The sequence below is a fragment of the Triturus cristatus genome, chromosome 6, assembly GCF_964204655.1.
Source record: "Triturus cristatus chromosome 6, aTriCri1.1, whole genome shotgun sequence".
NCBI lineage: Eukaryota > Metazoa > Chordata > Amphibia > Caudata > Salamandridae > Triturus > Triturus cristatus.
In genome coordinates, this window is record NC_140589.1 from 735619075 (window position 1) to 735646315 (window position 27241).

General features: G+C 46.5%; 1 protein-coding gene across 2 annotated transcripts in view; it reads right to left on the reverse strand.

Annotated features, from left to right (window-relative positions):
• Positions 1-16639: 16639 nt before the first annotated feature.
• PKIB (cAMP-dependent protein kinase inhibitor beta) overlaps positions 16640-27241 on the reverse strand; it is a 521954-nt gene continuing 511352 nt past the window's right edge. For both annotated transcript variants that reach the window (XM_085611265.1, XM_085611267.1), the window contains exon 4: positions 16640-17367. In XM_085611265.1, coding sequence (XP_085467391.1) covers positions 17297-17367 — 71 coding nt within the window. In that variant the 3' untranslated portion in view covers positions 16640-17296. The remainder of the gene's footprint in view (positions 17368-27241) is intronic.

Below are 27241 nucleotides of genomic sequence, written 5' to 3' on the forward strand. Positions count from 1 at the left end.
TGGCAAAGCTGAGGGTAGAGGCAGAAGGAAAACCTGGTTCTTCACGACACCAGCGGAGGCCTACAAATGGCCCCAGCCACAGGACCCAGGAGGACGGGGGCCCACATCAGCACCGAGAGACAGAAATGCAGGTGTCAAGATCCAGAGAGTCCAGTGAAATGGGGGACTGATAAAAAGAGCGGCGATGGGGATCACAGTCGGTGTCAAAATGCAGAACTCCAGAGGCAACTAGCAGTAACTGCCGTTGGAACATTGGGAGGACCTGAGAGAATCCACAGCCTTACCTGTTATGACTTATTGTATATGATTGATCCGCCTATAATACATGACATTGATTGCCGCCTTAGCGGTTGGGAAATTAACACCTCCACACGCATAATCAGCCGATGTAGAACGTTTGTGAGAGGGAATGACTTACGGGGATCACTGGAAGGCTCTCCCCCTCAAGCAAGTACAAGTTATGGGACAGAAGCACTCTGCTCAGTTGGGGTGGCGGGTAGTTCTAGGTCCGCCGGGCAGGGAGACAGGGAGGGGGGTGGGAGGTAGGGATTGGTTCGATGTTTTAGAATTGTTTTTATTGTTCCACGTACACGGAAAATTGGAGGGTAGTATGCTCTATGTCAGATTGGCACTTATGTCACAGAATGCATGGCACTTGTTCACGGACGAAATTATACATGGCACAAATGATACCTTTACCTGACGGGACAGACGCCCCCAATCCTTGATTCCCAATGCATTGGGCCCCCCCTCAATATTATATCCTGGAATGTCAATGGGTTGGGTGACAAGATAAAGAGAGGATTGGTCCTGCAATATCTTAAACGTAAAGCCCCGGCAGTGGCCCTGATCCAGGAATCACACTTGGTGGGTTCGGCGTGTAAAGCCTTAGATAGATGGGGCTTTAAAATGGTGGCACGCTCTGAATTTACCTCCAAATTCCCAAGGGTTGGGGATTCTGATCCATAAGAGCTTTCCCCTTATTATAACCGGGTCCTGGATGGATGATCAGGGACGGTTTGCAGTGATACAATGGAAGGGTCGGTCTTATAATTTGGTGTCGGTCTATATCCCACCTGCACTCCATCAGATGGCTTTTCTAGCCCTGGGTAAATTTCTCTTAGCGCTCCCGCAAGGAGAATTGATAGTGGGTGGCGACTTTAACACCACAGTGGATGCTACCATATATCGTAAACCCCCCCCAGAGACCCCAGTAGTGCCAATGTTGAACTAAAAGAATTCCTGGACGCCCTGGGGCTCATTGACGCCTGGCAAACCATGTTCCCACTTGAGAGACAAGACACTTTTCACTCGGGGGCACATAATAGCCTCTCGAGGATAGACTACATTTTCACACTCGCGACTGGCCTTGAGAGAGTCCTAGAGGTACACTAGCCCAGAGGTATCTCAGACCATTCACCGGTCCAAATCAAGTACACATTACATATCCTGGGCAGGAACGGGTTTTCCCAATCTACCCCGGATATCTCAAAAACCCCAAGATAGGGAAAGGCCTACTCAAAGCCACAGGATAATATTTTGCAGAGAGTGAACACTCAGTTACATCGCCAACGACCCTATGGGAGGCATATAAAACAGTATTGCGGGGCACCGCAATCTCATTAATTGTTAGACTTAAGCAGGAGCAGCAATATCACTTGGAAACCCTAGAACAGGGAGTGTCCCAGGCTGAAGGCGAACACGCCACAAACACCAATGAAAACACGGCGCATTACTTAAATCTGGTACAATAGGAATACAAGGCTTATGCATGGCAAGAGACGAAAACTAAGAACACCACAACACAGCACAAGATTTATGAAGTAGGGGACAAAACGGGTAGACTTTTAGCATAGCTAGATAGATGGGAGAGAGCCAGTCGATGGGTGTCGCAACTACGGTTGGATAACGGAACTGTGACTACAGACCCACAGCAGATAATGGACACACTAGCGGTCCACTATGAAAAGATATACACGCCTACAGCCACGTCCACCATAGCTGACAATCTAGCCTTCCTTAAAGATATCAAACTGCCTACATTACCCCAAAAGGCAACACAGGAACTAGAGGCTGACTTGACATCTGACGAGCTGGCACTAGCGCTAGGAGCACTACACACAGGAAAGGCCATGGGACCCAACGGTATACCAGTAGAATTCTATAAAAAGGCTGCCACACCACTCATGCCATATTTGCTCAATATGTACATGGATAGCTTACAAAGAGGAGAGTTGCCAAGAGACCAATTCCTAGCAAGAATAGTCGCAATACACAAACCAGGCAAACCGCCAGAGGAATGCACGTCGTACTGGCCAATTTCATTAATAAACGTGGAAGTCAAAATACTGGTGAAAGCGATAGCAGTCAGGCTGCAACCGCATCTTGTAACACTGATACACCCGGACCAATCAGGGTTTATGTCGGGTCGTAACATAGCACTCAACCTGAGGCGACTATGCAGTGTCATGGCATGCATACCCACGCCCGTATGGCATTCTACCTTGTCGAATGGCCCTTCCTTTTTGAGGTCCTTCAACGTGTAGGTTTCGGCCCCAGGTTCTGTGCGTGGGACCGACTTTTATACACCGAACCCCTGGCACAGGTGGTGGTGAATGGACGCATCTCTGCAGACTTCCCACTGGGAAGGGGTACAAGGCAGGGCTGCCCCCTGTCGCAGCTCCTGTTTGCAATGGTATTAGAGCCGCTGGCGGCATAGATACGACAGGACCTGGTTATCCGAGGGTTGAAATGGGCAATGGGGTAGGAAGACCGTATTTCACTGTATGCGGATGATGTGCTGCAGTACATGGCCTCCCCGGCACGTTCCATCAATAGCCTATTGGACATCTGTGCCGCGTATGGGAAAGTCTCCGGATATACTATAAATTGGGCAAAATCGCTCTTATATGTATTGCATGGTCCCCCTCCGTGGCTCCCGCCAGGCTGTGAATTACAAATTGAAGTCAGAGGATTTAAATACCTCGGGTTATATATCACGCCCGAGCCTCCGCAGTTTATTGAGGAAAACCTCATGGAGCCACTAAAAAGATTTTGCCGCGATGTTAAACACTGGAGATCATTACCTCTGACACTACTGGGGAGAGCAGCCCTCTTCAAAATGATGGCACTATCCAGATTTTTACACGCCCTACAAAACACCCAGTTCCCGGTTCCCCCAGAGTACTTCAAAGCGATTGACGCCGAAGTAACCAATCTTCTATGGGATGGAAAGCCTGCTCGTATAGCAATGCATAAACTGGTACAGAGCTGGTATGATGGTGGAATCGCTTTACCGAATATAAAACTGTACTACTGGGCCTCACAGCTCACAGTCATAAACCAATGGCTGCATGCCTTTCAGGACAAACCAGCGTTCCGTATGGACAGATATGTTCTTCCGGATGAGCATATTATGGGCGCCCTGTACAATACCTCGAGGAAGAATACCCTCACGGGTCCAACAGCACACACGATCCAGATATGGTACACTGCACAGCGAGCACTAGGATGGGAGGAAGTATTGACTCAGGCTACGCCACTCTGAAAAAACCAACAGCTAGGCAAACTATGCAATACCAAGGGATTTAGACAGTGGGACCTCATAGGTATCTCCAAAATAGGAGACCTGTGGAAGAAGGGTGAAGTTCTTACTTTTGCTCAACTAAAAGACACATATGGCCTGGCGCCAGTGGAAACTTTCCGCTATATGCAGATCAGACACGCACTCATGGGAGGCATCCCACCTGGAACGCAACTGCCAGAGGCCTCACCGTTAGAGGACAGACTCCTTACGGATTACATGTGTAAAAAGGCCATCTCCCAAACTTATCGGAAAATAATAAACAATCAACCAGACCCCACAGCAGCCCTAAGGGAAAGGTGGCAAATGGACATAGGAGAAATGGGTGAAACAGACTTGCAGAGAAGTTGCGATCTCCTCCAAACTCAAATTAGTGCAACTGAAAATCCTAATTCGCATGTACTACACAAGCATTACGATGTACCGACTAGGACGATCAAACACGCCCCTCTGCTTACGGCAATGTGGCCTGCCAGGTACGTTCTACTAAATAATATGGGATTGTCCACGAATCGCAACTTACTGGGAGGCGGTCATGAGCACGATTTCGCAGGTTGGTGGAGCCGCTGTCCTGCCAGAACAAAAAAGATGTAACCTTAGTATTTGGGAACCTACAGATCTGAACCTGAGGACTCAGGAATGGGAGGCACTGGGGATGGTGATTGCGAAACACAATATAGCCCAGCAGTGGGGAACGGGGCTGACTCCCATATATCGACAATGGGGATGTGATATGGACAGCGCAATGATAGCGGAAAGGGCAGTCTACACGCATAGAGGGTGCCATAAGAAATGGTCAAAGATATGGGGAAAGTGGAATGCTTTCCATGGCAATATATGCGAACCCCCACAAGAGGAATCAATATCAGATGTCAGTGGTTAATGGGTATGTGACAAAGATATGATGTGTTTACCTATAATGCTCTGTGTTGTGATGCCAATGAATAGAGATCTATGATAGATGATTGATGATTAATGTGAGAATTTCATCATGTGATTAGTACATTTTTCCCTCAACCGTGTACTACAGTTAAATCTAATTCTTTACTGTGAATGATAACAGTGTAAAAGACTAATAAATATATTTTTTTAAATAAATTCTGAGAAAACTTACCACATACTGCAGTTACTCAAATGTAAGGAGAAATTTGCTTGGACAAAATGTGCCAAGAATCCTTTGAGAATTTAAAGAAAACATTTGCAATGCCCCTTTTCTAAAAAGTTTTGACCCCACGTGCCAAATTATAGTAACAACAGATGCAAGCAATAAAGGACTAGGCGCTGTTTTTTCGCAATGCGACAATGAACGCAATGAATGGGTTGTTGCATTCGCTTCACGCTCTCTTACAACTGCTGAAGAAAGATATTCTGTGATACAGTGGGAGACACTGGCATGTGCGTGGAATCTATATCATTTCTGCCTGTATGTATGTGGTTTCCGTGTTTTACTATGTTCTGATCATAAGCCCCTTACAAAAATATTGACTACCACTGGCTTACAAAATGCGTCCCTAAGATTAAGTAGCATGTCAGTAAAATTGCTGGATTATACTTATGATGGTGAGTACTGTTCGGGAATCAAGAACAGGGTAGCTGATTTTGTAAGTAGATTACCATTACCCACCACAAAGGGAGATAAAATTATACAAGATGATGAAAAGGTAGTGTTGCTATTTGATGGTGGTCTAGAAGGTATCTCACTTACTAAGTGGAAGGACCATATGATTAGGGATGCTTATTTGAAGATCATTATGAGTTATTAACAAAAGGCTGGCCTACAAAAGGTAATCTTTTTTTTTTTTTTTTTTTTTTTTTGAAACCGTTTATTACAGGTCTTAAAAGTATACAAGTATGGGCCCACAACCTTCCGGCCGGCCGCTAGCAATAGTAGGAACGTACGACATATGTTCATGGAGCACGTGGTATTACAGGAGGAGCATTTCTCAACAGATAACAGTGTCGAAAACCACATCATCCAGGCCCCATTATGCGGTTTCATTTTAAATTAAGAACAACAAAAATTAAAACCACACCCACAAGGCAACCCACAATCAAAAATAGCAGCACGTGCTCCCCAAGAGGGGGGATCCCAACTATACACAGAAGTGTGAAGAGGGGGAAGAGAGCAAAGCGAGGACTGGGGGAACCCAATGCCCGGCAGCGGGGGAATGAGTCGGCTAAGGGGATGGGGCTGGCGAGGGATCAGGCAGCAGCGGTGGCGCGCAGATACCCCCTCGGTAGGCGTTCCAGGGGCCCCATACTTTCACCCATGTCCCAGGCTTACCCCTCGCCACATACACCACTTTTTCGCGAAACATGCACCAGTCCATGTGTTCTTTCCAGGCCGAGACCGTCGGGGGCCTCTGGGATCCCCACAGTTGAGCAATATCACGCTTGGCTACCATATATCCCAGAGTCACCCACCACGTCTGCGGCGCTGAGTAATCAGTCGGTTCCCACACATTCAACAGGCATCTTCTCGCTTCAGGCAGCAGCGCCACATGCGTAACCAGACGCAGCACCTCATGTACACCACGCCAGAACCCCTCTACCTCCGGGCACTCCCACAAAATGTGCATAAAGGTCCCCAAAGCACCACACCCACGCTTACATAACCCATCTCCGGCATAGCCCATACGCAGAAGCTTTGGCCCCGTCATGTAGACCCGGTGGAGTATCTTGAGCTGGACGAAGCGAAGGCGAGCCGGTATGGCCACCTCCTTCGGGGAGGCCACCGCGGAGGTCCAGTCCTCGTCGTCCAACTCCAGCCCGTCGGCAACCCAAGCCGCACGAAGGGCAGTCAACAGGCCCGAGCGGTCGTTTATCAGCTTTTTGTATATAAGTGAGATCGTGCTGTCCGGGACGTGCCCATCCAGCACTCTATCTTCCAGGGGGGAATATTCCGGGATGGAGGCAACGTCCGTGAAGACGGAACCCAGCGCATGACGGACCTGCAAATACCGGAAGTATTCACTGCCCTGCAACTGAAATTCCGTCTGCAGCATATCGAACGTTTTAAATCCTCCCCTCGTCCAAAGATCCCCCATTTTACTGATACCTATTATGTCCCACTTCTCAAAGCCTTTAGAGGTCCACAGGGAACCTAACCGCTCAGACGCGTATAGTGGTGATGCCCGGGTCAAACGATCCTTCCACCCCATAGCTGCATTGGCCACGTGCCAGACTTGCACCATGACACGCGTGGGGCCCGTCAGACGAGCGTCGGGCGTGCTAGAGTAGAGCGCTCGATTATAGTCGCCACCTGGCAGGAGCATCTTGTCCATTTCAAAAGCCGGGTTTAAGGCGGGCCCGTAGAGGCCATGGTTAATGGCAGCGAGCTGGGAGGCCCAATAGTACCGTTTAATATCCGGGAGGGCAATCCCCCCGTCAAACCATGGGAGCGTCAGCTTAGCCAGAGCAATGCGCGGCCTCCCGTCCCAGAACAGGCGGCGTTGCAGACTCTCCACCTCGCGGAAGTAGCGCGCCGGGACCAAGTCCATAGTGTTCTGCAAAGCGTACAGAAAACGCGGCAGAGACATCATCTTGAACAATGCCGCCCGGCCGAGCGGCGAAAGCGGCAGGCGCCGCCAGCGTGCGACATCTACCCGCAGACGCTGGAGGGGGGGAAGCAGATTCCGCTCATACCGGGCCTCCGGGTCCAGAGTAATGAAGACACCCAGGTACCGAAATCCCTGCGGGGCGATCTGGATCGGACAGCCCCGCGGGAGAATAGGAGCCTCCCCAGAGAGAACATACACACACGATTTAGCCCAATTGATGACAAGACCGGAGTTACGACCAAACGAGTGTAAGACATCAACTAGGACTATAAGTGATTTGCGTGGGGAGGCTAGGTACAGAAGGATGTCATCAGCGTATAGGGATACGCGATCCTCATACTCGGGGGTCCAACGGAGACCGCGGATGGAAGGCTCCCACCGCAGCCACTCCGCCAGGGGCTCCAAGGCAAGCGCAAAGAGAAGCGGCGACAGGGGACAACCCTGCCGCGTGCCCCGGCCCAGCTCGAACGGGGCCGATACTCTTCCGTTCACGACCACCTGTGCCAATGGGCCCGCATACAGCAATTTGACCCAACTGATGAATCCTGGGCCAAACCCGAACTTAGCAAGCATCGCCCAGATGTATGGCCACTCAAGCGTATCAAACGCCATGGTGGCGTCTAAGGACGCCAAAATGGCCGGTTCCCGTATGAATGGGACGCGCGCAAGCACCCCATGCAAACGCCGCAGATTAAGCGCTGTATTGCGATGGGGGATGAAGCCAGACTGGTCCTGATGAACCAGATCTCCCACCACACCGACCAGTCGATTGGCAAGTACCTTAGCGAGAATTTTGGGCTCCGCATTCAGTAGTGAGATAGGCCGATAAGAAGTAACCCGATCCCGAGGTCTCCCTTCCTTGTGGATCACCACGATTGTAGCCAGACGCTGGTCAAGCGGGAGGGAGCCCACTGAGTGGGCCGCAAGGAACATTGCGCGGAGGTGAGGCGCCAATGTATCCGGTCGCAGCTTATACAGCTCGATAGGGATACCATTCGGGCCCATGGCCTTGCCAGAAGCGACCGAGCGTATGGCGAGGGCGATTTCGTCGGAGGTGGGAGCGGCGTCCAGCAACACCCTGTCCTCCCCGGACAGGGAAGGCAGTGCGATATCTCTGAGCAGGGCACGGGAATCCTCTTCCGAGAAAGAAGAGACCGGGGAATACACCTCGCGGAAATACTCCGCGAAGCAGGAGACAATTTCTTCTGGTTCAGTTACACACACACCATTCGTTTTCTCAATCAGCGGGACCACACGATTCGCTCTTTCCTTTTTATCCAACCACGCTATCAGTTTACCAGCCTTATCACCCACATCATACAACCGCCCCTGTTGCTCTCTACTAAGGCCCCTGGCCGCCTCCGTAACGAGGGCCCTATAAGCCGCCTGCTTGAGCTGGAGGACATGTAGTGCAGCGTCCGTCACCCCATCTTCTAGATTACCCTCCAGCTCCTCTATTTCAGCCTCCACCCGGGTCACCACCTCCCGCTCACGCCTCCGGGCGTGGGAAATAAGGGATAGGGCCTCCCCTCTAAGTACTGTTTTGAAGGCCTCCCACAGGGAGATAGCTGAAGGCACTGACCCCACGTTCTCCTCAAAATAGCGCTGGAGGGATTTAATCAAGTCAGCGCGAATGGTGGGGTCGCGCAGGTACCAGGAATTGATTGGGACCACCCTGCTCTCAGCCCTCGGAAAGACATCAACATGCAACAATAGCGGGGAGTGGTCCGAGATACCCCGTGCCAAATGGCGCACCTCCCCCACCCTCCCGACATGGGCCGCCGGGACAAGGACATAATCAAGCCGTGAGAGACTACCATGGGCCCCCGAGTGGAAAGTGTATTGCAACTGTGTGGGATGTTTTAAGCGCCAGCAGTCCACCAATCCCAGTGTATCCAAGAGGCCGGATAGCCACGCCTGTGCCCGGGGGAGGTCCCTAGGAGGGTGACGATCCACAGTTCCAGAAACCACCGCGTTGAAATCCCCCCCCACCACCAGAAGCCCCCCCGGAAGGCCAAGGAGGAGGCGCCCCAGATCTGCAAAGGTGGTCGACTGCAACCCCGGTGGGACGTTTACTGACACAAAGACAACCACTTTGCCCTCCATTCTCCCCACCAAGACAGTGTAACGTCCCCTGTCATCATGGAGCACCTCATCAATTTCTAACGGGAGCGAGTTCTTTACCATGATACCCACACCCCTCGAGCCTGACGTGAAGCCCGAGTGGGCCACAAGGCGGTAGCCACGCCGATTCATGGCGCAGAAGGAATTGCCAATAAGGTGTGTCTCCTGCAGGAAGACCACATCAGGCGAGAGTCGCTTCAGATACTGTAGGACCACACCTCGTTTGATCCTGTCCCCCAGTCCATTAACGTTCCAAGACAACAAAGTCAATTCCCTACCCCCCATCATACACAAAGACCATCATTCGTCCCCCCGAGAGCACAGTAGAGCCTACACAAAAAAAGGGTTGCCTTGTGAGAATAACAAACAACGCCCCACCCCTACCCACCCACCCCAACAAAACTCCCCCCTCCCTGCACCCCTGCATGAGCCCAGACAGCCCCCCCAATGTGCAGTGTGCCTGTCGCCCCATAGATAGTTAAACTAACTAGACCCCCAGAGGAGGAGGGAGAACCCCCAGGAGACCCCACACAACCTCCATAGGAGGGGAAATTAAGCAATCCGACGTATAGTCAAAAGTGGCATCATTTTTGTCCCGAGCGAGGCCTAATATTAGTCCCTCAGTCTTGATTCGGCGAGCCCTCTCCCCCGGCCGCTCCCCCCCGCCACCCCGATCCCCATCTCCAGACAGAGTATCCAGCCAGTCCCCGGCCGCTTCGGGACGATCAAAAAAGTGTGTGCGACCTTCCACCTCCACTCGCAGCTTAGCTGGGAAGAGCATGGCGTACTTGATGTTTAGGTCCCGAAGACGGCGCTTGACACCAAGGAAGCTTAGTCTCTGCTTCTGGACCGCAGGGGTGAAATCAGGATAAAAATTAATATCCATATTATCAAGTCTAATCGGTCCCTGTAGTCTGGAGGATTGCAGGATAGCGTCTCTGTCCCGAAAATTAAAAATCCGGGCGATGAGAGGTCTCGGAGCGGCTCCGACCTTAGGCCTTCCCCCGGGAACCCTGTGGGCTCTCTCCACAGCAAAGAATTTACTCAGCCCCCGTGGCTGGAGATGGTTGACGATCAGGTCTTCCACGAAAAGGTCCGCCGCCGCTTCCTCACGTCCCTCAGGCACCCCGATGATACGGATGTTGTTACGCCGGGCCCGACTCTCGGAGTCCTCCAGGCGACGATCCATCAGCGCACTCGCCCGAGCAAGCCGGCGCACCTCCGTTTGCAGGGCTGCCACATCTGTCATAAGGCCCGATGCGGTGTGGGCCAAAGAATCCACTCGGTCGTTGGTCTTGGAGAGATCGGCCCTTATCAGGCCAACATCTACGAGGACCGAGTCGATCTTCTGCGCCAGTGTTTCAAAACGCTGGTCCACAGAGGCCTTCATCTCGGCGATGGCGCCCATGACATCCCGCAGAGTCAGATCCGTGGGCAGATCGGGGGCATCAGTAGGGCCCTCAGGGGACTTGCGGGGCACCTCAGGAGATCCCTTCTGGAGGGTATAGCGATCCATGCTGTTGGACTGTTGGGCTGCGCCACGCCGGGTCGATTTTACCTTTGCCCGATCGCCATCTTGTTTCGTGGCCATGGTCCCAGTCTCCCGATCGCACCAGCCACGTCGTGAAGGGCAGGCAAGCCGGTCCACGGGCTCCGGGGGGGTGCCACCCCAGATCTGCGGGGCGGATCACAGCCGGCGGGCAGGCGGGGTCCCCCAGAGAGGCCACACCAACACACAAAGCCCCGTGACCCAACCTCGCATAGACAGCCAGGAGGGTACGAAAGCGAAAGTGAAAGTGCGGGTTCCGCGAGCCACCAAGCCCTGCCCGCCGCTGTTATTCACTTCGTCACTGGATCGCCCCACAACGCAAATCCGGGGTTTGGCTAGGAGAAGGCCGCAAACCTCGATCGGTGGTAAAGTCGGTGTCCGAGGTCCGATTTGGAAGCGGAAAACGGGCGCCACCTCAGCTCGGGCTCACCAACACAGTCCCCTCATCTGGGACAGGATATGTTCAGGATAGTGATAGGAGGTCGCGGAGGTCCTCGGGAGCCTCGCACCTACGCGGCCATCTTGGTTGCGCGCTAGGCTCCTCCTACAAAAGGTAATCTTAAATCAGAATAAACAATGTTTTGGGAAGTAAGGAATGAGCTGTGTGTTGAGGATAACTTGTTATTCAGGTCTGGAAGGGTGGTTCCACCTGTCACTGTAAGGAAAAAATGACTAAAATGATGCCATGAGAGTCACCTTGGTGTATCCAAAACCAAATAAAGAGTAAAATTCAATTAATGGTGGCCAAGTCTTGACAAGCAAATTGAGATCTTAATCCGGGAATGTGTTGCATGTACCAATTCAGATAAGTGTCTCAAGACCTTTAAATCACCTATAAGTCCAATTGAGAGTCCAAACATGTCATGGGAGAGAATTGGTGTGGATGTGGTAGGACCAGTCGATTACACTGATGGAGAGTTTAAGTACATTTTAGTACTTGTGGATTATTTTTCTAAATGGCCAGAGATTAAAATTGTATGCAATTGCGCCAGCATTATTACGTTTCTGGCAAAATCTTCATGAGGGAAGGCCTACTGAAATGTATCATCACGGATAACGGCCCACAATTTATGTCTACATCTGTTAGGAAACTTTTGGAACATAACTGTATTGAGCACAAAACTATATTAGTTTACCATTCTGAAGGAAACAGTTTAGTTGAGCACAGGGTGTTCTGTGGTACTATTCAATTGTCTAAAGGCAGTAAAATAAATTGGGAAGGTGAGATTTGCAAATTAATCTGGGTCTACAGGATCACTCCCAGTTTGATTACTGGCAACAGTCTATTTACGATGATATGGGGAAGGCAGGCATTAAGCAAAGATATGAGTTGGATGACTTCTTCCAAACAAGATGAATGGTCTCCAGAACTTGTGATAAAAATAATCGCATTAGCCCCAAAATCCTACGACGAATGGTATGACAAAAGGCATGAATCAAAAAATGGGATGTTCAAGTGTGGTGATTGGGTTAAAGTGAGAATGCAAATGAAAGTCAGGAAAGGAGAAAGCAGATTTTCTCAACCCTTGTGCAGCTGTTGAACTTTTTGCAATTCTGTTAAACTAAGCGATGGTAAGGTTTGGCACATGAGCAGAGTAGCAAAATGCCATTACAGTGATAGGTTAATTGACAACAAACCTAACACTGATGATTGGTTGCATTTTGATGATGAAAGGAATGATTAAATGGATTTTAATGTTGAATTGGATGATGGTTCGTGTGAAGTGGATGGTGATTCATGTGACATGCCTGTTTATATTGGGTCATGACTAATGGCGGTTGTGAACAAGGAAATGAACTTGGTGCGTCTAAAGGGTTGGCTAAACCTGTTAGCTGCCAAGGCAAAAAAGGTAGATTTGGTAGACTTATTATCAAACCGATGAAATATGATGATTATATTACAAATGTTTAGTCCATTGAGTTGACATGTTTTCTTTTGTATTGTCATATGGACCTAATTCAATTGTTTCTTGCACAGGGTAACTCCTAGGCTTTGTATTAGCAATGCCAGTCTCAGTGCCGTGTACTCTAAATGCTTAAACATTTATGTACAACTTAATTTAGTTTGTTGTAGGATACTCATGCAATTTTAATAGTTTTTTTTTTTTTTTTTACAAAGTTGTGAGAGGAAGATGTGTTGTAATGATGTAATGTAGTTTGATTTACAATGTGATGGTTCAGGCATTTTGATGCAAACAGGTTCTAGCAACATCATTGGCACGATGCATCACCCCACACTAGAGTTCTACATGTGACAGTTGAATGGGTAAATGTCAGGAGATGCCTAGGGAACCAGACATGTCTGGGGCTGTAAGAAATAAACTTACCTTGAACCTGTGAAATGGATCCAGTCATTATTACAATTATCACATCAATAATATCGCCGGATGTTGAAAAAAAGGAAACACTTCATAAATCATGATTGGCAGTTACAACAACCAATGGCTACTGTGGGGGCTTATAAACACATGAGCTGCACTTACATCAGCTAATGGCTGAGTGGCGTAGACCTGTTTTTCCTCTCACTGTATTTTGAGTATTTATGGCAAAAGCGCTGGAAGACAGCCAAAGCTCTCTCTAGACAGACCTTAAAATGTGTGGCTCCATCTGGGACTAAAGTAAAAACAAACTTAATGTAGCAAATTTCTGAGTATTTGTCTGTCAAAACAATACAGCTTAACATTCAGCACTTCCCAACAGAAAGTACTTCTCATAGAGGGAACTGAAGACGGCAAACCACTTACAATATAGAAAACTGTTTTTTGCAATAGTCATTCACTATTGAGCTGTCATATTGGAGACAAGATGGATTTATGAGGTATAGATGGAGCTGCGCTCTCGTCCGATTGGGGATGGCTCTTTTTCCAGTGTGTAATTTCTCAAATGATCTAGGTAAACATCAGAATGCCAGCGTTCCATGTGTCTGGATATTATTGTAGTGCCAAATGAATACTGCCATTCACTTTTCCATCAGAGCAGTTCCTAGTTGCATGGCTTGATATTTGGGTGGAGAATTTACTCTGTCCCTTAAGATACAAACCCATGATGTGTAACGTCGAGAAGACTCGCGTTCATTGAAGATTTCAGTGAAGAGTTGAAGCATCTGGAGAAGGTGTTTTAAGCGAAAAAATACAACTTCTGCATGGGAAGAAATACTTTTCTATAAGACTGTGACAATCCTGCTACAAGAAGTAAGAACATCTCCAGAAAATAGAACAGCATTTGGGCTCACGTGTAGTTTGAGCTCACACAACACAGTGTAGATAGAAAGTAAAATCAAACAATGACCAACAGGGTCTTCAATCAAAGTTACTAATGTTATTAAACCTGAATGGTTACCGATTTTTGCCCCTGCTGGACAGGCTCCACTGAGTGCCTAGCAGCTGCCGGCATCTGAGGCAGTAGACAGCAGTCCCGTGGGCTGCTGCCTGCCACCACTAAGGCTGCTTTAGCAAAGTGTCTGTTCCCTTCAGTCGTGATTTCTACCTGTAGCACTGTGTGTCGCTACCAAAGAATAACAGCCAGATTGGTAAATGCGGCCAGCAATCTTTGGTAGCGAGGCCCTACATCCGCATCGCCATTGGTGTCCATAGAAGATCGCCAGCCTAAAAGCCCTCAGCCCATTCTGTTAGCTATGATGCAAAGCAATAGTTGATCATGAAGAAAAATAAAAGTCGCAACTGACCTGGCTGGACTATCAAAAAGAACATCATTGGACAGAGGGCATCATTTAAAGTTTGGTGGAATGGTTTCCCGCAGTAAATCAACCACGCTCCTGCTCCACCCAGGGCCGGACTGGGAACCCAAAGCCCTGGCAATTTCGTAGGACCAGCCCCTCCCCAAGGGCGGGGTTAGGGGGGGTTGCAAGTTTAAAGCACTGCTGCTTTTGTTACTGGGGGCCGGTATTGCGGCAAAACCGGCCCCCTGAAACTAAAAAACGGCCCCGTGGTGCAAAACTGGCCTCCACCCTTCCAGTCTCCCTGGAAAATGCCCAATGCCTGCTACGGCCAGTCTGGCCCTGGCTCCACCTATCTTGCAATTGTCTACCTCCTTTAGAGCCATAGAAACACAAGGTGTGCACTGGCAGATCCCTTGCTGGCTTTGCGATTGTAAACTTCTAATCTAGTGGTTTGTCCGCAACTTTTCTTCCAGGCCACATTGGCAGTCTGTCGGTCCTATTTACGATACAGCAACCATCATGCAATTTCCCTGCCCGGGACCGCCATGTTAGCCATGGTGGTCCTGGGCAGGGAACTCAAACTGATCCAGACATGCAGCAAGAAGATCCCTGCAAGACAGGGCCATTATGTATTTTGCTTTCGAGAAACAAACTACCACTTAGGGAGTTTGTTTTTTGAAAACATAAAAGATTTTCTGAGCAGGCCTACTCACTAAATTCAGCGCCTTGAGTGGAACCTTGGACAGGCAATTCCACTCCCTGCCTCGCTTGTGGGGATCTCTAAATTAGATTTAAGTCATTCCTCTAAGGGAGCAGAGGCCATAGCCAGGTGGTTATCTACCACATGATTACTGAAATACATGCTATTCATTGCATGAGCTTTGAAATACACAGTTGTCTCATGCGTGGTAAAATTGGAGGGGAATGTTGCCCTGATGCCCAATTTAGAATGGCAAATCAATTTTGATTTGAGTGGAAATAGGCAGTAGAGTTGAGAAGTGTATACTGATTTATTGTGAAGAAAATCTAATCAATTTAGATCAAGCAATATTTTGATTATTTTTGGTAAAAGAAGCACTTTTTATTGGTCAACTGGGCATCATTGTTTGATTGTGTGTTGTTTAATAAATGTACCATTCTTTGTCACAATGTGCCTCCTGTCAAGTGCTTAATTAGAGCCAGTGGTTTCAGGTGCTCGGCACCTGCACCTAATTGTAAACACCGGCACTCATGGCAGTGCACCTCATGGTGGCGGTATTTGTCTAGTTCAGATCAGTACAGCAACAGTTGCTTTATTATTTCAATACATGTTAAAATGACTAATACCTGTCGCCCAAGCCATTCTTATAGCTTTGGGGGCCTGGAATAGTCTGAAGTAGTGCCATTGGAAGTGGTTTCAGGGCAATGGGAGGGGCAGCTTCAGTCGCCTCCTGATGAGGGCCCTGACACTTATTATTTTACAAATTAAGCACTGAGAGTCCTGTCTCCTCCGGAGGAAAGAGCTGCACTGTCAGTGCATCGTGAAAATGAAAGATGGTCTCAATCTCTGATGTTGGTGTATGCAATTAGGTAAACAACTGAATACCACATGATATGTGTATGCATAGATGCTAACTGCTGCATTGGGTGCATAGGAAAAGGTAGGACATTTTGCTGGGCTGTTCTATGCAGTTACTCACAGCGTTAAAAGCAAGCCACATTGTACAGCTGGTCCATTAAAGGATGCTATAAGAGCTCTTCTTATAGATTGGGCAACTTATCAGCTGGATAATGTGTGTGCTGGGGATTCTGTGCCGCTGAACACTGTGCTACAATTGTATTTCCCGGCCCTATGAATATTTCAGGACAGCACCAATAACCCTCTACATTTTGGCCAAAACTACATAATTGATGAAGCCTTCCACTTAGTATGATTCTAACACATTTCCTATTTATTGTTTCCCTTTTTTTTCTCCTGGTTGTATAAACTACACTGTTTTGTCCGCTAAAAAAGATTTTAGTAGTGCAGCGGGGATGACATTTTAAAAAACAAAAAATAAAGAAGAAAAATTCTTAAGTGTACATAAAGAAATGAAAATGCACTCTTAATGCAGTCTCAGCCCGGCAGGAGAAGCAGCAACAAAAGGAAAAGTAGACACCAGAGGTCTTTTTAATGTTCACGTTTATATCAAACAACCGAAATCACTTACAAATGTGGCTTCCTGCTTCCAGATACAACACACACAGACAAATGGGACAGCGACTCCTGTGTGAAGAACAGAATAAGTGTTTTGATGCGAGAAGACGAGCAAAAATCATTTTTTAAACTGCAGCCCACTAAAATCGAGAAACTGTGGGAACAATCTCTTCACGATCATCCACCACCCTTAGCTATCACCAAAAACAATTTAAATTTAAAAATATTCCCGCCATCCCTTATAAAGAATTTCCTTTTTCCACCACCCTGCTCACTGGGCTTTCTATTTCATTTCTTAAAATATGAATTAGAGCTTGTGATAGTAACATTTTGCCTCACAAAAAAAATTACTTTTGTAAGAAATATGACGTACATTCAGCTTGAGCTCTTTCGAGTGTGAGCATGAGAGATCGTTTGTGGCCTATCCGTCGGTAAGGTAGAAAATTGGTCTTAAAGCGAAGTTAAGAACAGTAGTTCGGTGAGTCATTTTAGCCAGATAGGAATGCGTTGCATAGTCCGGCATAGAGCACTACAGTGACTACTAGGTCTCAGGATTTGGAGCAAACGCAGCACAATTTCATGTCCATCCACGTAAATCCAGTCGCCCGCGAGAGCTTAGGTCTTGTCACTTTTCCTCCTCTTGATTTTCCACGGGGGCTTCCGATGGCGACGCTTCCCCACCTTCGGCTCCTCCATCTAGGAAAAAAACAAAGATTTACATGGTTAGGCAAATATCCAACCGGGATCACATGCAAATGGCTGCCTGTCAGCCCTTCCACTGGCAGACTATTTGGTATTCAAAGTACAAACTACAGGTGCGACCAGAAGAGCCGGAGAAGGTTCAGCCACCATTTCCCCACATGCAAATCCTGGACATGAAAACTGGCCAAGGTGGAATGTACCAAGCTGTCTGTGATGATACAGCAAAAATTACCTCATCCAGCAAGGACAGGTGACAACAGTGCCCAACAGAGATCAAGCCCCTCCTAACATCTCCACCTTCATGCTATCCCCAGCGCCAAGATGCATCGGCATTCGTGCGCTTCATAAGCCTTTACTTACTTACTTACATCTACCAAGCCCTAGGTTTGCATGGTTGTTGTTCCTGCGCATCTATATTTATTTATTTTTAGAGCATGGCCAAAATTGTGCTCTCGGGTGTCAGAACATTTGACTAAGGGATTTGACCGAAGGATCATTTGTATATGGTTCAAAGGAAACATCACACTCTTCAAAGGTGGTGTTATCTTAGAGCATAGAGGAGAGAGCACCAGAGAACACCACACTTTAAAGTTCATAGCAGGTACACAGAAAGATAGAGTCCAAGAGGTAAATACAGTTGTAAGTTCATGACACATCACAAATGGTTTAAGAGATACACCTTAATTGCAGGAAGTTGATGGGTTAGGAGGATGTATGACGTTACAACGCGAGTCAGTACAACGCGTGCTGTTACATCGCGGTCGTTACAACGACTGCGATGTTACCACGCTATGCCATTACAACGCAAGTCTTTACATCGACTTGCGCTAGATGGCGTGTTAACATTAGAAAAGTGTAATTTACTATTCCAACTCCAGTCCACTTAACAGTAGGGAAGGTGTTGGGATAGTAAACTACACTATTTGTAATGTGAGCACGCCATCTAGCGCAAGTCGATGTAAAGACTTGCGTTGTAAAAGCATGCGTTGTAAATCCACTTGCGTTGTAAAATTTTCGTTGTAATGGTAGTGCGTTGTAAAAGTTGCGTTGTAAAGGTTGTTTACCGGGTTGGGAAGGTCAAAACATGGCAGAGGACAGAGGGAGCGAGAACATTTAAGTAAAAAACGGGTCTGGACCAGCCTCAAGTGACAGGGTGATATATAAGTGGACGAACACAAGTAAATAATGTCACACTGGTGGTGGGTCTCAAATAGGAAGTGTAGGTTTCTCAGAATGGGTTGTCAGAGGTCCATCTTGATTAGAGAGATTGAGAAGACCCTTCGGATGTGAACAGAAGAAAGATTCCAAATTTTAAGTGAGTTATCCGAGAAGAAGCATAATGGACGTCTCTTTGGAACCACATACGCATATGTTGTGTACATCTAATGTTATGCATGCATGAAACATATTCAATTTGGAGTTTAATGGTGTTAGGGGAATTTGGTTGCACTGATGCATACATCATCACACTGCAAACTGTTGATGTTTTAAAAAATATGCTTAATTTCTCCGGAAGCCATCTGGCTGACTGTGGAGACCCATTAATGCAACAACACTGAATCATGAATCGGTGGAGTACAAATATAGACGGATCATCAGGCGCGTCCAAGTAGATGACTATATTATATTTATTTTTGTGATTCTTTGTTTTTTTTTATGTCACTCAAATCCCTTCAGTGTTCAACCATGATGTACAGCACTGTGATTTCCACATGGCTTGATTCCTAAAACTTTTGAAAAGCTTTCATGCCATGTATCGCTTCTCCTTCCTCCTTCCAGTGTGGGAAGCCTTGGAAACTACTCCTTTTCTAATTGTCTTGGGAGCTAGAATTTCGAACTGCAACCTTTTTCTAGGGCCTTGTCTCTAGTTTCTCTTAAGTGGTGTACTTCTCGTTACAGAACCTTGCAAGCATTTTGCAGGAACCTCTGCAGCATCAGTTCTGAGAACAATGTTATAGAAGCAGGGCGTTCAGGAGCACATTTACAAAAGAAGTGATGGAGCCACTTCTGAAACACAGGACTGCACTGTATTTACAAGAATGCGGTGCAGCCCTGCGTTTCTCCCATCGCTGGAGCTACATTGAGCTGCCTAGCGCCAATGCAGGCAACTTTGCACTATAGTGCAAGGGTGTCTGCATTGAGAGGATGGATTGTTTATGTGCAGGAAGGTGCCCCTTCCTGCACATAAACAATCTGAAATGGCGTTTTGTAACTTCCATGTGTCCTGCTTTGTGTAGCACACATAGAAGTTGCACCTCGTCATTTTTTTAATGTTGCTGTTTCTATGTGTGCTGCGTGTTCAGCACACATAGAAACAGCAAAAATGAGGAGAAATAAAGCATTTCTCCTTGTTTCGCCAGGGTAAGACCAAGTATTCCCTGGTCTTCATTTTGGCCCGTGTAAATAGGGGGCATCACCAAAATCTATGGGTGTTGCGGTGGAACGCCCACCACAACACGCATTGCGCGCCTCTTTCATGATGAGTATAGCGTGAAAGGGTGCCTTATTTGCAAGGCAGCGTTAAGCCACTTAAGTGGCTAAACAGTGCCTTGTAAATAAGGCGAAGGCCATTTCGTCACAAGTACGGCACTAAAAGTGACGCTCATGTGGCGATAGGGGCTTGTAAAAATGCCCCTCAGTTTTTCTTCCCTCAATACTGAGCCTAAACTAAGGGCGAAGGACAATCGTGAAGCTACTATCCTACTGTGGACGATGAGCTGCTGGACTAGCAGAGCTGGCGAGGACCTGCCCAATCAAAGGTGGCAGTGCCAAAACCCACCTGACTGAGGCCAGCATGGTGGGACAACACCAACAGAAAGTCTACCAAGACAACAAAACGATTTATAGAACAGCTGACCTAGTCTGAACCTAGGAGGCAAGTTCATCTGCATCACAAGAAGATCAACATGTGCCAGAGACATTGAATGGCAAAGCCTGCAGGCGAGTATGTACGTCCCTCTCAAGATTCTTTCATGAAATGTGCTCAAAAGAAATAGCTATATGCCCCTTTAAACATACGTAGCACTTACATTTATCATATTCAATCTGTAAAGCACCAGTATAGTTTTGACCTTTCACAGAGAATCTGTCATAAGCACTTTATTGTGCGGGCTGGTACCACTGAACTGGAACCAACCTTTAGTGACTTGCAGGTTCAGAGATAAAATGGTTACAAGATGTGCAGTCATCTTACCTGTGGTGGTGTCGGTAGATGTCACCATGTCCAGTTGATGCTCTAAGTCCCACTGGAAATCTTGATTATGCATAGCTATTTTCGAGCTAAAAGTCCATAAATTCTTGGACTGTCCTTGGGTGCCTAAAGGAAGCTTTTCTCTCATTACCAGGTTCCCCTTGACACCCTGGACTAACTTAAAACCAGCTGTGTCCATAGCTGGTTTATCAAGTGTGTCTTGCAAGCTCCTGGTCCCAATTACTGTTTCTGGTACACTCCTGGTCCCCACTGCAATCCCCCGATAGCCCATTGACTATACAGGCTATATATAGTCGATGTCCCATAGTGGGCTCTATTTAAAACTAAAACTGGAGCCATCCATCTTTTGATATTCTCCTTTTGCTGAAGGAGTAAGCCAATAAAAGTCAGACCACGACCAGAACAGCAGTGATGAGCTTCGGTGGGAGGCTGAGACAGACTCCTTTTCCTCGTAAGGCTTAATTGCTTTTGTGCTTTTCTGAACCAGGTTGTAGAACCTTGTTCTGCTACTGTAGATCCCATAGGCAACCCTCGCATAACTAACACCCCTTTTCCTTCAATCACAAGATACTTGCTGTACCAAGTTGCTGTCCCTCAAATCACTGGTTCTTAACCTGTGGTCGGGGGACCCGGGGGGTCCGCAAAGCCTACTCGGGGGGTCTGCGACTGCTTTGTGGGAGCAGTGCAAGTGCATCAAACAGATGGTAGTATGGACAATGAATGGCCTCAACTGAATATAAAAAAGCTCCAGGCTTCCCTTTAAAATTTAAATTTTGATTTTTAAAAATATTTTTTCATTAAATAAAATATTTCAGCATTTGTGTATTTGTTTAACCTATTTTTGTTTCTGTATTTTTTGTGCATTGTTTTGTGGTTCAAATCATCGAAAATGCTTAGGGTGGGTTCTTCAGCTTCCAGTAATAACTCAGTGGGGGTCCCAATATTTCAATAATGATTCAGTGGGGTCCCCGGGTTCCAGTGATGATTAAGAGGGGCTCCACAGAAGCCAAAACGTTAAGAACCACTGCCTTAGACCATTACTGGGCGTCATATTGCTGTCCCCAGTTGAAGGGAACACACCCACTCAATCTCAGCATATTGAGATTTTAAAAAGAGAGGATCCTCCTGTATTTTTCAATTTTGTAGCAGGTGGAGAAAAGTACTCAACTATGCTTTTGGGCATGGCAGATAATAGAGTGGACGTCTCTTGAACACAAATTTACACATTCCGTTTTGCGAGTCTAACAAATCTTGATTCATTTCTATGTGATATATTAATATGCCAGTGCTGGGCATGAAGTGATAGTCATTATCACAGGTTGGACTGTCTGGCCTGTATAGTCTGAAAGCATCCGGTGATGACACCCCAATGAGTACAGGCATACCAGTCGCTGGTACTTAGAACCTTTATTCTGTATATTAGACAGCTATGTTTCTAGAAGGTTTATGTTCAATAAGGGGCCATTTCTTTGTAGCTGAAAGCCGAAGCCAGGGAAAACTGGCCTGCGGTGTACCTCAGGGGTTGCCCCTGTCCCCCCATCTTTATAACTTATACATCTACCCGTTGGTACAATCTCTGATGAAAAAGAACGTGCACATTTTCAGCTATGCTGATGATATGCAACTTCTTTTCACAATCAATAACACCCCGGACTCAATCTTGATCTACCAAAATACCACGCTATTCATCATTGATTGGATGAATAGCAATCAACTTGTGTTTGTGTTTTCCAGCTCTCTCTCTCGTGCTTCTCCCACATCCACCAAATACGCCCGCTCTCTGTGTTGCTGTCTATCTTGTTTAGTGAGCGGTCTCTCAGGTGCTTCTTTATCCCCACCAAACTTCCTGCCTCCCCTGCATTCCATGTTCCTTTCTCACTCCTGTGCTTCTCCCCCACCACCCTGTGTTGCTCGCCCTGGAGTGATGCTTTTGCCCTCTACCACCGATTCCTGATCAGCCTTGCCAAGTGCCACGCATCATGAGTTGGAGTAACACACAATTTGTTAGTATTTCTCGCATTCCCGCACTGGCACCACATTGTCACGCAATTCTGAGAGATCTTCCTAGCTCTCTTCCGTGATTAAAAACCATTACAGAAAACCCAAGCAACGGTATTTTAAAATGAATCCATAAGTCGCGTAACCCAGTGCTACAGGCAAAAAAGCAGACTTCATGGAGCGGTTAAATCGTCATATACAATTTCTAAAAGCCATAGATAACCTTTCTGAACATCGATATCACGGAGGCAACAATTTAGTTCTGGCCAGTAGGTGGCAGCAGAGGTCCAGCTCATCGCCTGTTCTACGGTGATGCCTGAGACCAAAGGCTCAAGTTGGATGCACGGGGGCGCACTGGCTACTACAGGGGTAACGTATGAATGATATAGATTTAGCTATGTGGAAAGAATCAAATGGTGGTCATCTCGGGGAGCCCCTCACTTTGGATGTCCTCAGTGTGCTCCAAACAGCCATCGAAGGCTGCTCTTGCATCGATATGTCTGCTGAATGTCGCTCAGATAAGAACTTGATTATAAACAACAGTTGTCCCTAGTCATAGGAAGAATAAAGTTAGCAATAAATAAGGACCCAATCAGTACTTATGATAAGAAAGACTTGTCCAGCCGGACAGAGGTCATGAATTTTACTGATATACAAAAATCAACAAAAATTAAGAAGATTGATAAAGTGGGACACAAGCCTGCGTCCAGTACATACATTAGGTAAAAGAAAAAAGGAGGTTCAGGCATGAACACATAGTTTGCTTATAGGTATCATCAATAGTTGAGAAACAAACATTTTAAACAACACCCTTATGTGTCAAAATCCTGTTTTAACATATCGGGTATTTGTGAGTGTCGACGGCGTTTCGATCCTACTGAACGAATGCAAGGATCATCATCAGGACAAGGAACAATAATGCCTGTACGATACAACCTGAATAACCGCAGCCGCGGTAAATTCAGAGACGATTTTTGGATTGGTAAAGAAAGGACGTAGCCGAAGGCTAGGGTATTGTGATATTTTCTAGGTCTTGGCTCGAAGTGTAAAGGTCCGTGGACCTGAGTTGAGGTTCCAAGGTGATTACGATACTGGACCAAACCGACGATGCGGGAGCAGGAAACCGACAATGGGACTGCTCAGATAAGAACAGCAACACACGGGCATGAACCTATCCACCACCCCATCGTACTTGTCTCTACCTGTTTCTCACTTTTTCTCCATCTACCCCCAGACTTCGGGGCATTTTTACAAGCCCCTTTCACCACCACAATGTCGCTTTTTCTGACGTTGTGGTGGCGGTAGGGGCATAGCCTTATTCACCAGGGAAAAGCTGGTCCTAAACAGGCGCAACAAGGAGAAATGTTTCATTTCTCCTAGTTTTTGCTGTTTGTATATGTGCTGAGTTGTGCAGAGCACATAGGAAAAGCATAAGGCCACTGATTGTTTATGTGCAGGATGGTGACCCTTCCTGCACACAAACAATACATTTTAAAAAATTACGTTTTGCAACTTCTGTGCGCTGCATAGAAGTTTCCAAACGCTATTTCAGATTATTTCTGTGCAGGAAGGGACACCTTCCTGCACATAAACAATCATCCCCTACAACACAAGCACCCTTGTGCCATGGTGCAAGGGTATCTGCGTTGGTGCTAGGCAGCTAAAATTACAAGCACAGTTGAATCCACCAGACCTGAGGCTACAACTTATCCACTTTGTGTCTCCGTCGCACAGCCTTGCCTGGCCCACAATACAATCGTGTTTTTATTACAAGAGCTGTGCTGATTGCCATCCTTAAACACTCCAGGGGAGTGGGTGGGTGGCGGGGTGCAGCTGTTCCAGTACAACTTCCATAACTTATTTTTCATGGATTCCACTGCTTGGTTTTGCTAGTGATAAAGTGTCACTCAAAGTGTCACACATAATTCAATCAAATGTCACACCTAAGCAGGCTAAGACCATGGAAATACATAAAGGCTATGTAAACATGGCAGCTATGCTCATTGCTCCTCTCACCCATCACTCCTCTGTTGCTTCATTTATTTTTTGGGGGAAGGACCAGGCAGCAAATTGCTGTTGGGCTAGCTGCCTTAAAAAATTGTCCTCTTGCGCTACTTGTTTTTTTCTTTTTTTTATTTACCAATCCATTTCAGATTGGTGAATATAAAAATGGCACCCATGTCATTTTGTAGGCGTGCACACATCACCACGTATGTGCATACATACAAAATGACACAGTCACATCACTGCACCTTTTTATTTTGTTGTTGTCCATGCTGCAAAGCAGGGCTAAAAGGCATGCGCAAAACCAATAGGTCCCTTCGGGGAGACTATTGACTTTGCCAGTGCTTCTTTAGATTGTTGCAGCAGTCCAGTGTTTAGGTGCCATTATTGGAGGATTAGTGGTATAGAAGGTGGCTCGTTCATTGCTCGATTGCTATGAATTATAACACCTCACTATCCCTTTTAAATTATTTCTCAAATAGTTGATAATCTTTAGAATCTGGCAAATCTATAACTCTTCTCTTTATTCAATATATAGGCCCTGGTTAAGGGTGATATGTGTGGTAACTGCTGTTAATGCACATATGGCATTTATGAGATCTTTTGCAATAATTATCACACCAATCACCGGGTCCCTTGAAATGAGAGTCTCAGATATTTACCTTCGATTTAAATTTGCTTTTCATCTGATCAAGTAACTTTTTGTGTATTACGATGTTTGTCCTTCCTAAAACATTTATAATTTCATGTTTTAATCATTGAAGTTATTGTCGTTTTTTATTAAAATTCTAAAAGGTAAATGTAACCATATCAAGTTCTTCATTTAGCGTTAACCTAATTTTTATTAAAAAAATTGTTAATGAATTTTGAGATGGACATAATTATAGCAGCCGGGTAATTTGTCAGACGCTTTCTACTTTGTCATTCGACATATTTTCTTTTCAGTTATGTATGTACACATCAATATATTTATTGCAAGATTGCAGTTCTTCATTAGTTTTGCAAAACATCAGTTAGGGAATCCTGGTATGATCCCTGTCTTTGGGTGCAGAGCATTTTTCTTATCACAGAGTTTATCTGAAATTCCAAAAATGCTTCTAGGTCCTTGCTACAACTGGCTCAGGAAATGGGGAAGATGTTTCCCACTCCCAGAGTTACCGACGCTGTTGTACTGGTAACTCCTGGGATAAAGAAAATCTAGCCCAGTGCAAGTTAGACCCTGAAAAGTCCACTGAGGTATTAGGAATTACTTGGGCAATCAGCAATTCCCAGGTCTGATTATCCCGGTAAATCCTCATTTTGGGAAATACTTTTACCGGGAGTTTTTGGTTGCTTTTGAAATCAGTTTTTCCCAAAAACATCTGGAACACATCAGTAGGGCAACACGATGCATGGGAAGTCTGAATTGTGCACAGCCAATACAATGCCTCCAGGTTCCCATCTCATCAAATGCAGTAACTGGAAATACTTTCTTATCCATATTTCTTTGGTAGCTATGTGTTTGTTCTGATCACCTTCTGTCATTCTTGCTCCTTCTGGCACTCACAGGCAGGACCTAATAAAGTGCCCTGGTCATACAGGACTCGGCTGCTCTCTCTGTCTGCTAAGTCCTGGGGACATGCAGTACATTGGACAGGTCATGCCCCTGGCTAGTTCACAAGTCCAAATAGCAAGAGCACTTCCACTGACTGCGGGCTGCGGGTCCCCACCGCACTCTGCAAGAAGAGGGCAATCACTGTGCCCTTTCTGGCTGCCATGTCGGTAGCAAATCCAATAAAGTACATGGCATCACATGAAAATGCTGAGTCATCAATTTACAAGAAGCACAGGATATTTGATCTATTCCCCGGATTTACCTTTGAACCATAAACCGTCTCCTTATTCCCTCTTTGGACTTCAGCAATACCTAGTGCAGGTAAAACCATTGCCAAAACATTGCTGCAATACTTGGAGCACTGGGCACCAGAGATTAGAGAATTACTGAACCCAAATTGAATTTGCAACCTATGGTTCCTGCCAAAATGGAGTACTCACCCATATGGCCTCAGGAGTCACCTGACGTAAACATCAGTATGTGTATGTTCACTTTGTTGACTTCATCGCTGTCTTTGACGGAGACCAAAGAGCTGGTTCTGGCATAAATGACAAAAATGTAAATATTGATCCTGCAACGTTGGGGCACTTGGCAGAGCTGTACTCTAATCCATGGACTCTTATTCAGCTTAAAGACAGAGGGGAATTTCAAGCAATATCCAAATTGTAATTAGCCTGAAGCATGGCTGCTTATTTGTCTCTTTTTTTAGTTTATTGTTTCTAGCCAACTATACAGCTCTTTTGTAGGTTGAACACATCACCCCTAAAATCTTGGGAATCCTTCAATCAGTTTTGGTATATGCGGACAATCTTCTCTTATTTTCTCGAATACCTAACGGGCTACGAATACTCATTGCCACCACGGCTAATTTTGTCGTAATCAGCAGTCTTACTTTTAACCAAAAACAGACACTGTTTATGAGATTTTTGGACCAAAGCCCTTAAGGGCAAATCAAACCTAAATGTACATCATCAGGATGTGGTTAGCAAACGTAACAGTTTCAGGCATTCTTCTTGTCGGTGGAGGGGATGGGGTGCTGCATATAAAAGGACATTGCACTT